The sequence below is a fragment of the Kogia breviceps genome, chromosome 1, assembly GCF_026419965.1.
Source record: "Kogia breviceps isolate mKogBre1 chromosome 1, mKogBre1 haplotype 1, whole genome shotgun sequence".
NCBI classification, from domain to species: domain Eukaryota; kingdom Metazoa; phylum Chordata; class Mammalia; order Artiodactyla; family Physeteridae; genus Kogia; species Kogia breviceps.
Window position 1 is genome coordinate 20,557,342 of NC_081310.1, and position 15,596 is coordinate 20,572,937.

General features: G+C 43.7%; 1 protein-coding gene across 7 annotated transcripts in view; it reads left to right on the forward strand.

The window, feature by feature from the left end:
* The window catches only part of DISP1 (dispatched RND transporter family member 1), a 209,674-nt gene extending 195,779 nt beyond the window's left edge, over positions 1-13,895 (forward strand). For 5 of the 7 annotated variants that reach the window (XM_067028148.1, XM_067028115.1, XM_067028126.1 and 2 more), the window contains 3 exons: positions 85-182; positions 2,418-2,515; positions 10,268-13,895. In XM_067028148.1, coding sequence (XP_066884249.1) covers positions 85-182; positions 2,418-2,515; positions 10,268-13,879 — 3,808 coding nt within the window. In that variant the 3' untranslated portion in view covers positions 13,880-13,895. The remainder of the gene's footprint in view (positions 1-84; positions 183-2,417; positions 2,516-10,267) is intronic. The other 2 variants (XM_067028165.1, XM_067028159.1) reach the window with 2 other exon arrangements.
* The last annotated feature ends 1,701 nt before the right edge of the window (positions 13,896-15,596 follow it).

The window sequence follows — 15,596 nt, forward strand, 5'->3', positions numbered from 1 at the left end:
TTGAGGTTGTATTGTTACCAGTAAGGCTTCTCAGCCTTGAAATAGTGAGGACTTGATTGAAGATCAAACTGTGTTCCGTTCCAGCCATCGGGATGAGAGATGGTCAGATGATCATTATGAGAGAGAGAAGAGAGAAGTTGACTGGAACTTCCACAAGGACAGCTTTTTCTGTGACGTTCCAAGTGAGTGACATCGTAGATGACAAACCTTTCGGAGTTTCCTGGGATTGAACATGATTGATAACCTAGACTGTCAGAAGTAGGCGGCTGGTCACACAGCTTCACTGTTTCTATCATGCTTAACGGGGTTTTAGCTTAATTAACTTGTAATTTTACTTCTCCAGGTCAGTCAAAATTCAGTAATCTGAATTTATTTACCTAAAATTAAAAATTAATGAGAGGGGCTTCCCTGGTGGCGCAGTGGTTGAGAATCCGCCTGCCGATGCAGGAGACACGGGTTCGTGCCCTGGTCCGGGAAGATCCCACATGCCGCGGAGCAACTAAGCCCGTGAGCCATGGCCGCTAGGCCTGCGCGTCCGGAGCCTGGGCTCCGCAACGGGAGAGGCCACAACAGTGAGAGGCCCGCATACCGCAAAAAAAAAAAAAAAAAAAAAAAAAAAAAAAAAAATTAATGAGAGATGATTGACTTATATTCAGTTTCAAGAAAGATATAAATCTAATAAAATTCCTGACCTTGCCCCAAATCTCAATGCATTTAAAAAATTCCTTGTACATTTTTTGCATTGAACCCTGAAATAATCTACAGTATTGTCAAAAATTTATCTCAATTTTTGATTCATTCAAAAAAACCTATATTAATAGCCTTCTTGTGCCAGCCTTGTCATTAGACATTACAGGTAGCGAGATGAACAAAATGAAGTCCAGAGGTCCAAAGCTTGAATGCCTCAGGGACCTAGCTCATATATGAATGAAAAAAGTGAGCTGGGTTAAGAATGCGGGAAGGGATGGTGATTGATGCAGCAGCATGTGGCCTTGAAAAAATGAGGGCCCAAAGATTGTAAGAAATTCCCAGAGGCCAGGAATCGAGATTTCAATGTGGAATCACCAGATCTCTAAATGTTGGCAGCAAATTCACTAAATAAAATTCGCTGTAGCCTAGAGTCAGCCTGGTCTCTGTGCAGCTGCCAGGAAGGAGGAATTCCCGGCCTCAAGGAAACATGTGTCAGTTTGAAAGTCATTGATTCGCCCTCATGGTTACGGATGAGGAATTGCAATAACTCCAGTTTCTGATTAAGTGAATATTAACACTGAAGCTCTTCTGGTTTCAGCTTTTTGTTGTTGTTGTTGAAAATCCTTCTAGAATATGTTTTTTTCCCTGTCTTCTGAGATCACTAGAGGACCTGATTGGGTCTTTGATGTTTCTAGGTCTTCTCAAACCTCAGGGTCTTTATTTGTCTTGAAGACAAGAGTTTACTAAAGAAAACTTCGTGACCACGAAGTTTTTCATGTAATAAAGCTATATTCATAAGTTTGCAAATTGATTTTCTTTGTCAGCACCATTAGGCATTTTAGATCATATAAAACGAATCTACTCTGTTTCAGTTGGTTCATATTAATTTTTTTAATGGCTGAGGAAACGGAAACAGTACTTACTGAGCACCCTTTTTTTTCAGTACCTCATTTAATTCTCACACCTATTTGGGAAAGTGTTGCTGTCTTTATTTTACAGATGAGGAACCAAACCGAGGCTGAGAGAAGTTGTTAGTTGCCTAAGATCATCCAGCTAGTAGATGACAGAACCTGGTTACACCCAGTTCGAACTCTATAAAGACCATGCTCTTTCCAGGATATCACACAACCTCCCTTATACAGAAATATATTTTGTATTAGTATAATTTTCAAAATGTTTTTTCTAGAACTCTGAACACTCAACCAGAACGAGGAGTGTGTCTGTGATCCTGGCCAGCGTTCTGCGTTCAGTTGACTGTTTTTAGTGCTTTTAAGCTGATCACTTGCCGTCTTTGCTCTCTAGTTAGCTGCCAACATCCTTATAATCCATTCTTGATATTCCCGGGTGCATCATTCTTTGATTTTATATACCATTGGGGTGATGTGTTGTGAAATTAAGAGGGAGGCGTTCAGTTGATTTTCTGCTGAAAGTTCTTACGGATTGCTCTTCCTAATTATAGTCTGATCAGAACTAGATACGTTACATAACTACTACGATTTTTAAGATATAGTGAGTAGACAAAGGCTTTGAGCTAAAGCAATATTATAGCGTTACTCTTGAAAAGTTTTTTACATTTTTCTCCTGGAGTTTAATGAAAGACAGGATTCCCTACTGCTAATGAATTGCCCAGGTGGTTTCCCAGTTTGAATTATTTCTGAACGCTGAGTCTTCTGAGATAAATGAATAATTCATAAACCTTTTTCTTTTTTTTTTCCTCCTATCACCAGGTGACCGATATTCCAGAGTAGTTTTTACTTCAGCTGGAGGGGAGACACTGTGGAATTTACCTGCAATTAAATCAATGTGCAATGTAGATAATTCAAGGGTATGTAAAGCAAAACTGAAATATGTTTAGCACAAATAAGGTTATACTTTTGAAACTCCTTTTACTGCTGACCCTGGTGCCTGATCCGATGAAAGCACTCAAGTGGCTTACCTGCCGAGGAGTAAACACGAGCAGAGTGGCTTCGCATTCTTTCGGATCCCAGGATCAAAGTGTCTCTGCTTCCCCATCTTTAAAACAAACCATCTTTCTTAATAAAGCACTCTTTTTCTTTCCCACTCATGTTCTTTGTCCATGATAGTCTTTTGTATTATTTCACAGCTTATTTCCTTTCAGGATAATAGTTAAGCCTTTTTTTAAAATTCTTTTGTTGTATTTTCTCTTCCTAATCTAGTTTCATTGTTCACTCCATTTTCCCCCTGAGGCGATTGTCAGCATCTTAATTATGCAATGAAATGCTCACCTTTCTGGCAATCAATGGGTCATTTGGGCCCATGACCTCACAGGAAGATTTAGGGCACAGGCTAGGAAAGGGGACATCAAAGGGCATAAATACAGTATCTATGGAAATGGCCAAAGTAATCCAATCCAGATTGTTCTGAACTCTAAACACCTTGCTGCTTTACAAGACAGAAAGATGCAAGAAGACAGCACCAGAAAGTGTAAAGTCACCTACCCAGCTTGGAAGAGCTGTCAGTTTCATGTGTTCAGAGGTAGTTTCTCCAAGTAGAAACTTCTGTCTGATGTCACTAATGGCCTTGCCCAAGCACAGTAACCAGGTAGAAAAGGAACCCGTGTTCTTAGCATAATTCTAAAATGTAAAATCAGGGCTTCCCTGGTGGCGCAGTGGTTGAGAATCCGCCTGCTGATGCAGGAGACACGGGTTCGTGCCCTGGTCCGGGAAGATCCCACGTGCCGCGGAGCAACTGGGCCCGTGAGCCATGGCCACTAGGCCTGTGTGCCCGGAGCCTGTGCTCGGCAACGGGAGAGGCCACAACAGTGAGAGGCCCGCATACCGCAAAAAAAAAAAAAAAAAAAAAAAAAAAAAAAAAAAAAAAAAAAATGTAAAATCACTGGTCAGTTGAAAATCTAATCACATGCCCTGCTAAGAGCTAGACTGACAATCCAGTGCAATGACCTGTTCTATCAACAGGGTTTCTTAATGGAACAGGAGGTAGAAAGGACTCTCTGAGATAAGCCACAGACCAGCATCTCATTGTGCTGATAGAAGTACCTTCTGAGAACTGAGTGGCTTACCCAGGTCACCTAGTTGGCTGGTCCCAGATCTCCTGACTTTATTCTTCATTCTGAAAGGCTCTTTATATATTTTGAAAATAACTTTTGCATTGATTAGGATATCGGGATTTTCTGTGAGTGACATCTTGTCTCTGTGCAGCTCCAAATAGACCAAAGTCACAAACTATCTATAAATAACCCAAAGTTTCTTCATCAGTGGTCAGTTTTTATTAGTCACATTTTCTTCTGTTCTACAGCTATCAGTAGGTTATTTAGAAGCTATGAACATACTTCTTGTTGTGGGTTACAACCCTTCTCATATAGAAGGTGAACTCTAAAGTAGTGTATATGTAGAGCACTTGCTATGTGCAAGGCTTTATGCTGGGTACTTTACTTCTCTCACCATGGACCTGTGACCTTGGAATAACACCATTTTTAAAAATTGGAGTAAAATTGCTTTACAATGTTGTGTTAGTTTCTGCTGTACAATGAAGTGAATCAGCTATATGTATACCTATATCCCCTCCCTCTTGGACTTCCCTCCCCCTCTCCCCCACCATCTAAGTCATCACAGAGCGCCAAGCTGATCTCCCTGTGCTATACCGCAGGTTCCCACTAGCTATCTGTTTTACACATGGTAGTGTATTTATGTCAAAGCTAATCTCCCAACTCATCCCACCCTCCCCTTCCCCCTCTGTGTCCACATGCCCATTCTCTACATCTACATCTCTCTTTCTGCCCTACAAAAGGTTCATCTGTACCATTTTTCTAGATTCCACATATATGTGTTGATATACATTTTAACAGATGAGCAGTTAAGTTTAGAGAAGTTAAGCCAGTCTGGTTACTTTATAATCACACCTTGGATGAGAACAGTTCATTAACTTCTATACCTCTTAGATCTCGTTATTCTACCCTTGCAGTTAATCTTGAGACCTTCCCTCCCTGGAAGACACTAGAGTGATTGAATTCACTCAGTTGACTAAAGCTGATGTTTATTGAGTGGTGTTAATATTTGTCAGGAAGTGTGCCAAACACTTTAATGAATTATTTCATTTAATCCTCGTGACAGTGTTACGAATGAAGCACTATTATTATTATTGCCTATTTTATAGATGAGAAAAGTTCACACAGGTGGCAAGTGGCAGATGCAGGATTTCAACCCAGCCAAGTCTAATTCCATAGTCTGTGCCTTTACTCACCATTCTTTATGCTTCCATAATGCAGATTACCACTGCCCATATTTGTGTTTTGCTTTGTTTGGCTGTGTATACCATTTCCCACTCAACTGAACGTCAAAGAATCATCATGGCCTAGAATAAGTATACTTTTTAAAAGATCCAGCAATTTATTCTGTGAATACATCTTAGACTCTTAGGGACTCAAAAGCCAGTAAGCAGTACTGTGCCATTATAGCTTTCATAAGTGAAAACAGTATATTATTTTATATATATTTCAGATGATAAAAATCAGCATCAATCGGTAGCTTACAAAAAGGTATACAGAAAGGATAAGATAAAGAAGTTGAGTGAATTACATGAAGGGACAATAATGGGAGGAAAATAATAAAGCTGAGGATGAGATGGAACACAGAATAATGCATACCCCACAATTCTGTATATTTGAGTGGCGGTGAGCTTCAAACTTGTCTCTAACCTCCCTGGCAGCCAGAGCAAAAAGGAATTCATGATCAGAGACAAAAGTCACTTAAGTAGAGTAACAAATGTGTTTTTTAGAAGAAGCCCATCTTTTCCTCCTACTAAGACAGGAAAGGATTGTTCCCGTAGGGTTCATAAAAGAAGTGTGATGTTGTGAAGAAAGTTCTTAGCAGGTTTACGAGAGGTACAGTATTGATTCTTAGTTGGTTTGTAAACCATATCTCAAGTAGGTTGGTAGCAGGAAAACATTATAGCAGAAGCATTTCTACAGGGATAAAGCAATGAAAGCTAAATACAGAGTTTCTAATGGTTTGGCTTGATGCATTTGCAAACTTTAGGCTATCAAAAAGAATAGATATCTGCTTGTCTGAGTTGTTTTTCCTACTGGGCTCATAATAAGGCTTGGATAGCTGTGAGTTCAAGTCTGTAATCCCTGTCAAGAACATAACAATTTGTGATGATGCTCTTGTGAAAATTTGAGGAACAGACCCAAGACACGTACATCTGAATGAATGGTCAAGCCAATTGTAGATCCACACCAGTAAATGAATAAAGAGAATCAAGGCCCCAAAATACTACCTCAAGGAGCATGGTTGTAATTTTAACTTTTTAAATTAAATACTTTTTTGCCAGTTGCAAATGCCCTTGTATTCTAGTCTCAAACTCTGCTATGAACCCAGAATAACATGTTTCTCATAGAGATAATGTATTCAGTGATATCTTAAATAATAACTATTGGTCAACAGTTCAGATTTCAGATTATTACTGTACTTTTTTGAGTCTCCCAGCACAAGACCCTTTGAGGATTTTTATTTATTATGGCGGTTTGAGCCATAATAAATGTCCTGAGGCTACTTGGCAGTCTTTCCCTTTTCCCCCCCTCAAATCCTAGCTATTGTACCTAACCACTTGGTTATTAACAACTATCAAGTTGAATGGGACACACACCAAATGGTACAGAGCAGAAAAGCTTAATTGTTGGTGGGTTGACTCCAGAAAGCATCTGGTAATCAGTGTAATGTCACGAGACCAGGTCTTTCAGTGGCTGCCTGCCTGTGTTGATGATACGTTGAGTTCAAATTCCAGATCCCATTTAAATTACATGCCACTTATAGTTCAGATGGGCGCTGGTTTCCAGAGTGAAGAGCTTCTGTTTCTGATGCTGCGTCTACGTCCTCACAGAAATGCTTGTTTATTTAGACTTTTTCAAAAGGAGCCTCAGCTGACTCCCCTGATCTTCTTCATTACTTTTTTCTGCACTTTGACATTCCTACAGGACACGCTGGCAGCATTAGTAACAAAGAAGTGTGTGTGTCTCTAATCTTGACTCTGCTGGAAGCCCTTTACCCTATTTCTTAGTCTTTGCATAGTGTAGATGTTGGAGCTCAGAGGAATCAGCTTGTAGAAGGGATTTGAAATTTGGTGCCTAAGACCCTTTCTACTCGGGTAGCTTTTGTGGACAGCTGGAATGCCCCCCTCACACGCTTCGAGGACCCCAGAAATGTGTTTCCTGATGCTTGTTTTAAAAAGAGCTATGGAGCCCTTGCTTTCTTCTTCCTCTCTAGGCTCCCTTCAACTTTCAATACATGAGGAACTTGGTCACGTGGGGAAGGAGTGTCTAGCCTGGTATTAAGGGCTTAATTTTCTTCCCTTTATTCTTTCCTTAGCTTCTTAACATATCTCCAACTTGGCCATTAGTTTTGAAAGTTAAGGTATCATTTAAAACTCTGCTGGTTTCTTCTTTTTCTCTCCTCTTCCTTTACTCTTATTTGAAGCCAACTCCACCCCTGCTACTATCTTAACTAGGGAGGTGTGCAAAGACGGGTTATCACCACATAAGCAAAATGATCCCTAAAAATCCCATTTGTGAATGCCTAGAATGAAAAGGGCATTCCTCATAAAAGTTGCAAGAAATTGCTCTCATTAACTCCATCCTTATTTTCATAAACTTCAAAGATTTCAAAATCATTCCTGTCAATCCCTTTCCCAAGAACATGGCAAAGATGCAGCTGCCTTCTGCATAAAGATACACCTGCTTGCCAAGCTCTTTAAGCCCCACAATATAAAATATGACTGTGTGAAGTTATCTCCGTCCCAGATGACTAAGTTGTGCCGTTATCCCATCGCACTTACAGACTTTGGCACTCTGTCCACAGGTTCACATAGACCCTTACACATAATATGCTGCTTCTCGTGTTGATTTGTAACGGTTTGTTTTCTTGTCTGATTTCCCTGTGAGCCCCTTGAGGGCAGGACCACTTTGCCTTATTTGTCTTGATAGGTGCTCAATAAATATTTTTCCTTTTGGATGGATGGATGGATGGATGGATGGGGACATACTCCCTGAAAGCCTAGACAATCCTTGAGCTCCATTCCTTTAGATTCAGGGCACTGGCATCCAACTCAGGATAAATGTCTTCTCTGTGTCCTTATTTCTTACCCTGTAAAAGAGTCCTCAAAAACTGTTTTCCAAAGGTTGTACATCAGCCATCACCTTTGAATGTGAGGACTGGCCCTCCAGAGGCTCATTAGCATTTATTTATTTATTTATTTATTTATTTTGCGGTACGCGGGCCTCTCACTGTTGTGGCCTCTCCCGTTGCGGAGCACAGGCTCCGGACGCGCGGGCCCAGCCGCTCCGCGGCATGTGGGATCTTCCCGGACCGGGGCACGAACCCGTGTCCCCTGCATCGGCAGGTGGACTCACAACCACTGCACCACCAGGGAAGCCCAGCATTTATTTTTGATAGCAGCCATCAGAGTAGTATTTGATCTGTGTTTGTCATGTCCAACTTTTAAATCTTGGGTCAGATATACACATAAAAAACCCCTGCAATTCTTTGAAAGGGGGGTTATTCAAGGACAGAATTCTGTGCTTTCTTTTCCAGTTTTAGCTGGCAACCCTATTTCCTTTATCTTTGGCTTTTGGTTATTTGAGCAAGTACAAATATGTTCCTTCTAGCTGATAGTGGGTTTCATAATAGATACAGTTCATTTTCTTCATCTGAAACCTGTCAGACATTGGGGTTGTGTTACCTTTCTTTCAGTTCACCACGCTGACCCCAAGGACTTGCCTGTTATTCCTTTGTGGGGTAAACCTGGTTATCTGAGAGATGCTATTCCAGGGTTTCCTGTTATTTATTAGGTGGTTCAGTTTCCCCTGAGTTAAGCACATGTGAATATTTTAACCCAGAAACAATTAAATATTAATTATCCTATTTTATGAAATGTCAAGTAATTATCGCTCTTTAAAAAATGAGCTTAAAAATTAAACCTGTGTTAAAATCAACATTATTTTAGTACACTTGTATAATAACCCTTTGGCTCATTTTTCTTTACCCCCAATAGAGTATCTTAAAAAAAAAAAAAAACCCAACTTTTTATTATGGAAATTGTCAAACAGAGGCAAAAGTAGAATAGTAGAATGAATCCCTATCTGCAGGTCACCCGACTTCAGCAATTCCCAATACATGGCCAGTCTCCTTTCATCTACACCTTTCCCCTACAGAGTAAGTCCCAGTAAAGTGTCTTCATAGCCAAGTTACAAGTAACTTGGTTCTTGGATAAGTCTAAGTTCTTAAAGAGGTGAATTGTGCCAACTTCTCTTCTACTTTGAGAAAATATTTCAACACATGATTGATAAAGCCTACTGTAATAAAAGGGAAAGGGTGGTTTTAATCTTATTAGAAAAAAAAAATACTCATGCCCTTCTTGAACTTTGGAGTTTCTTCCCTGGAACAACCTTTGGTAAACAGAGATGAGGGAAAGTGATAGGAGTGGGTCGTCTTTAGCCCTGGCACTTCCGGAGAAGTCTCTGGACAGGCTCAAGAGCAGGGGGAATATTTCTTATTCTCGCCCTCAGGGAAGAGGGGGCCATTTGTAATTTATCGATTTTTAAGATGATGGGATTGTGCAGGCTTCACTCTTATCTTAGCAATGCCAGCTTTGACATTGGAACAAATTTCAATTTTCTATAACAAGAACAGTCATAAGAAGGAAAGCCCTCTCCAGGAATAGTGTTCTAAATGAAATACTATCCACGTTAAATCCAGAATTGTTATACTTACTAATATGCAGCAGACACCTGTTTACCGAAACAGAAAGTTCCCCAAAAGGGGGAGTTAGCCAACTTGAATAAACTTTGAAAGATGTGGAAGAAATAATTAAATTCCTACTGAAGTGTTTTATTACTTTTATATGTTTATTTAAAATCATATATATATATATATACACACACACATATAATTTTAATTTAGGAACATTTTCCCCCTCTACTCATATATCAGGAAACAATTTTATTCCAGGTTTTTCATGCGTCTTTGGCATCACTGCTTCTGATATTACCAGAATCACTCTTTTGAGTCTGACAGTTATCTAGAGACTCTCATCTTTGCCTCCAAGTTGATTGAAATATAGTACCTTTGTCACCAAAAATTTCATGCTGATTACCAGAAAGTTTAGGCAAAGCCACAAATTCGTTTTACATATCAATTGGGCAATTGTTCTCTTAATTAATCCCATAGGTATACATACAGTAAGCTTCACAGCCTATCCATTTTATTGCTTTTTAAAGTGACTTTGAAAAGGCTTGTTTACTAAAGAGGTGTTAATTTTACCTCCTTTTTGAAACTCAACTGGCATTGATGGAAATTGTTTCGCACTTGGATGTCATCCCCAAATAGGAGTTTCTTGTTCCAAATGAAGTAACCTAGTGAGCCTTCTGCAGCACAAGAGAGCAGGTTTGGGGGGAAAACTCACCTTGTGTTCAAACTGATAACCTCATTCAGAGGATGATTCTATACCTTCTGTAACTTTCCAGTCCCTCAAGGCCACCGTCATTCAGACCTTTCTGTGAACTGATTTTAAACGTCAGTTCTTCCGCGTGTCTCTGTCTCTGCAGATCAGGTCTCACCCCCAGTTTGGTGATCTCTGCCAGAGGACCACGGCTGCCTCCTGCTGCCCCAGCTGGACGCTGGGGAACTACATCGCTATTCTGAACAACAGATCATCCTGCCAGAAAATCGTCGAGCGAGACGTTTCCCATACCTTGAAGCTACTTCGGACCTGCGCCAAACACTACCAGAATGGCACCCTGGAGCCAGACTGCTGGGACATGGCGGCCCGGAGGAAGGACCAGCTCAAGTGCACCAACGTGCCACGAAAATGTACCAAGTACAACGCTGTGTACCAGATCCTGCACTACTTGGTGGACAAAGACTTTATGGCCCCCAAGACAGCCGACTACACACCCGCTTTAAAGTACAGCCTGCTCTTCTCGCCCACAGAGAAAGGGGAGAGCATGATGAACATTTATCTGGACAACTTCGAAAACTGGAACGCTTCCGACGGCGTCACCACCGTCACCGGCATTGAGTTTGGGATCAAACACAGTTTGTTTCAGGATTATCTTCTGATGGATACCGTGTATCCTGCCATCGCCATCGCGATCGTCCTCTCGGTCATGTGTGTCTACACCAAGTCCATGTTTATCACGCTGATGACAATGTTTGCCATCATCAGTTCCTTGATTGTGTCCTATTTCCTCTACCGCGTGGTGTTTCACTTTGAGTTCTTCCCTTTCATGAACCTCACCGCACTCATTATTTTGGTGGGCATTGGAGCGGATGATGCGTTTGTCCTGTGTGACGTCTGGAACTACACCAAATTCGACAAGCCCCGCGCGGAAACCGCGGAGACGGTGAGCACCACGCTGCAACACGCCGCCCTCTCCATGTTCGTCACCAGTTTTACCACGGCCGCCGCCTTCTACGCCAACTACGTGAGCGACATCACGGCCATCAGATGCTTTGGGGTGTACGCGGGGACAGCCATACTGGTGAATTACGTTCTGATGGTCACGTGGCTTCCGGCCGTGGTGGTCCTGCACGAGCGCTATCTCCTCCATGTCTTCAGCTGCTTCAAGAAGCCCCAGCAGCAAATATACGATAACAAAAGCTGCTGGACGGTGGCCTGTCAGAAGTGCTACAAAGTCCTTTTTGCCATTTCGGAAGCGTCTCGAATTTTTTTTGAGAAAGTACTGCCGTGCATCGTCATTAAGTTTCGCTACCTATGGCTGGTCTGGTTCCTGGCCTTAACTGTGGGCGGGGCCTACATCGTCTGCATAAACCCAAAGATGAAGCTGCCCTCTTTGGAGCTGTCCGAGTTCCAGGTGTTCAGGTCGTCCCACCCTTTTGAACGCTACGACGCCGAGTACAAAAAGCTTTTCATGTTCGAGCGCGTCCACCACGGAGAGGAGCTTCACATGCCCATCACGGTCATCTGGGGTGTGTCCCCAGAGGACAACGGCAACCCCCTAAACCCTAAGAGCAAAGGGAAGCTGACCTTAGACAGCGGCTTCAACATCGCCAGCCCAGCTTCCCAGGTCTGGATTTTGCAGTTCTGCCAGAAACTGAGAAACCAGACGTTCTTCCACCAGGCTGACGAACAGGACTTCACCAGCTGCTTCATTGAGACCTTCAAGCAGTGGATGGAAAACCAGGACTGCGATGAGCCTACGCTGTACCCGTGCTGCAGCCACTGGAGCTTCCCCTACAGGCAGGAGATTTTCGAGCTGTGCATCAAGAGAGCCATCATGGAGCTGGAGAGGAGCACGGGCTACCATCTGGATAGCAAAACCCCAGGGCCGAGGTTCGATATCAATGATACCATCAGGGCAGTCGTGCTAGAGTTCCAGAGCACCTACCTCTTCACACTGGCTTACGAAAAGATGCACCAGTTTTATAAAGAGGTGGACTCGTGGATTTCCAACGAGCTGAGTTCTGCACCCGAGGGCCTCAGCCACGGCTGGTTTGTCAGCAATCTGGAGTTCTATGACCTCCAGGACAGCCTCTCGGACGGCACCCTCATCGCCATGGGGCTCTCCGTGGCCGTGGCCTTTAGTGTGATGCTCCTTACGACTTGGAACATCATCATAAGCCTTTATGCCATCATTTCGATCGCCGGAACTATATTTGTCACCGTCGGTTCTCTCGTCCTGCTGGGCTGGGAGCTAAACGTTTTGGAGTCGGTCACCATTTCGGTGGCGGTCGGCCTGTCTGTAGACTTCGCCGTCCATTACGGGGTCGCTTACCGCTTGGCCCCGGATGCCGACCGGGAAGGGAAGGTGATCTTCTCTCTGAGTCGCATGGGCTCTGCCATCGCCATGGCCGCGCTCACCACCTTCGTGGCTGGGGCCATGATGATGCCCTCCACGGTTCTGGCTTACACCCAGCTGGGCACCTTCATGATGCTCATCATGTGTGTCAGCTGGGCTTTCGCCACCTTCTTCTTTCAGTGCATGTGCCGGTGCCTTGGGCCGCAGGGCACCTGTGGTCAGATTCCTTTACCTAAAACACTCCAGTGCAGTGCCTTCTCCCACACCTTGTCGCCAAGTCCTGGTGACAAGGGACAAAGCAAGACACACACCGTGAATGCTTATCATTTAGATCCCAGGGGCCAAAAAGCTGAAATGGAGCACGAGTTTTACGAATTAGAACCTCTGGCCGCCCACAGCTGTATGGCCTCCGAGAAGGCCGCTTACGAAGAGACCCACATCTGCTCTGAGTTTTTCAACAGCCAGGCCAAGAAGTTAGGGATGCCTGTACGCACAGCTTACAACAGCGAACTCAACCAAAGCACCAAAACTGAAACCAGCTCTGCCTTGCTGCAGCCCTCTCTTGAACAGCACACCATGTGTCACTTCTTCTCTCTGAATCAGAGGTGTAGCTGCCCACATGCCTACAAACCTCTGAAATACGGCCTGCCGTCTTGCCAGCAGGTGGGTGACTGCTTGTGCCACCAGTGCCTTCCCACTGCAAGCAGCTTCCTGCACGTCCAGAACGGCCTGGCTCCTCTGAAGGCTGCACACCAAGCCCCCGAGGGCTTCCTGCCTCCCGTCCCACACATCCACCACTGTCCCTGCCTACGGGGCAGAGGGCAGCCTCCTGGAATGCAGAATTCTGTGCCCAGGAGTTTCTTCTACCACCCGGGTCAGCACATTCAGGCCCAAGAAAAACTCAGTAAGACCAGCGTACCCAGTCTTCAGAGCCTAGAAGAGCATCTTCCAAAGGTGGCAGAGCCGTCGTCACTGGTCTGCAGAAGCGCTGGAGCTTCACACAAAGCGTGCTGTGCTCCTGAGCCTCACCAAAGGGGGCCCTGTAAAAACAGAGACGTCAGGGACGTGGAGGGCAGTGGAGGGGCTGCGAACAAGGACTCCAGTTCAGTGAGTCCGACTGACAAGGCAGAAAGGCAAGTGGAACCAGGCCTGTCACAGACTGATGTCGTCGTAGACTCAGAACACTTAAATCAGAGTGAACCCCAATTCGTCTTTAACCATTTAATGGCGGAGGCTGGTTATAGGTCCTGCCCAAACAATCCACAAAGTCGTGGCAGGATTGTCAGAGTTAAGTGCAGTTCTGTGGACTGTCAAATACCAAACATTGAAGCCAACGTGCCTGCTGTAGTAACACACTCGGAACTTTCTGGCGAAAGTTTGTTAATAAAAACACTTTAATAAATATTGTATCAAACCAGTGCCTCAACTGTTCCTTTGAAATGGAAGTAAAATCCAGAAGTTTAGAAAAGGAGTCCAAAAATACAGGAACGAGCATGTTTAACTTTGTCAAAAACCATGAGATACTTTTAGATTCCATATGAACAATCAACAAACTCACTTATCTAATAAGTGTTAGCTATTTGGGATTTTATATTTTCAAAAAGTACAGTTGTTTTTATACGTTTATACCCAGCTTGAAAAGTTATTGTCTGTCTCTCTCTCTCCCCTCTCATAGCAGTGAGTCAGAGATTTAGAGTTTGAATTTTCTAGAACTTTCATTTCTCCCTGGCAGTTGTATTTACCTGATACCCTTATTCTGGTGCCTTTGGTTGTCAGTAATAAGGACTTTTGAGGGCTCAAAACAAACACTGATTTTAAGAGAGCTACTTCAGTTGGGCTCCAGTAACTAAACATTAAAATTTCTATTTTTGGTGAGGCTTCATTCAGAAATGAATCGCCAAGCATTTAAATAGTGCATTCCACCTGTCTGCACAGGTAGACTTTACATGAAGCCAATGACCCATTCATATCTAAATTGGTGTCTTTTGTCCACATTAGCCAAAATGTACAGTTGTTCCACGGTTACATCTATTCACCCAGGAATCATGGGCACCATCTTGTGTCAGGCGACAGTGATCTTAGTGTCACAGAAGGGAAAGCACAGATGAAGAGAGGTGATTACCTGAAATTGTGCTACATTTCTTAAGATAAGTTGCATCTTGACCAAGAGAGCCCCAGGTCAGATGAGCCCCAGCCCCTTGAAGCAGTCAGAATAGAGGAACTTGTTCTATGCAGGTTTGTTTCCATCTCTGCCCCTCGGGGGATGTGTTCGGATGGCTGCTTTCTCCTGGGTTCAAGTGTCTCAGGATGTGCACGGGTGATTTTACTGGGCAACTAACCTGGAAATGCTGAGCCTGCAGCCAGCATCTTAAATGACACTCATGTGTCTTGTATGAGCTCAAGCTCCAGTCCTTGAGCTGTTGGAGCACACTTTCTGGGTAATTCTTCAGATGACATAGCGTCCTCACAGGGTGTCATCTGATACTGTGTGCATTCCTGCCCCAGACAGGGAGAGTTCCACTGCATTCTTCTTCCTTCTGGGAAGTTTGGTCCTCTGAAGAACATTGGAGGGAATATTTCTAAATACACCGTTCTTTCCAAAAGTTATTTTCTAAGGATGGTTTTCCAACTTAGATCTGCGTGTTATTCAGGACCTGAAAAAAGCTGTCAAGAGTTGGAAGGGCAGGCTTCCCTGGTGGCGCAGTGGTTAAGAATCCCCCTGCCAATGCAGGGGCCACGGGTTCGAGCCCTGGTGGGGGAAGATGCCACATGCCGCGGAGCAACTAACCCCGTGCGCCACAACTACTGAGCCTGCGCTCTAGAGCCTGCGAGCCGCAACTGCTGAAGCCCACGCGCCTAGAGCCTGAGCTCCGCAACAAGAGAAGCCACCGCAATGAGAAGCCCGCGCACAGCACAGCAACAGAGTAGCCCCCGCTCGCCGCAGCTTTACAAACACCCAACACAGCCAAAAAGAAATAATAATAAATAAAATAAATATTTTTTTAAAAAAGAGTTGGAAGGGGTCTTGTGATTCATTGACTCCAACCCACCTGCACCAAACCACATCTCCGTAAGCAGCTTTCCAGCTTTTGCTTGAATACTTCAGTGACAAACT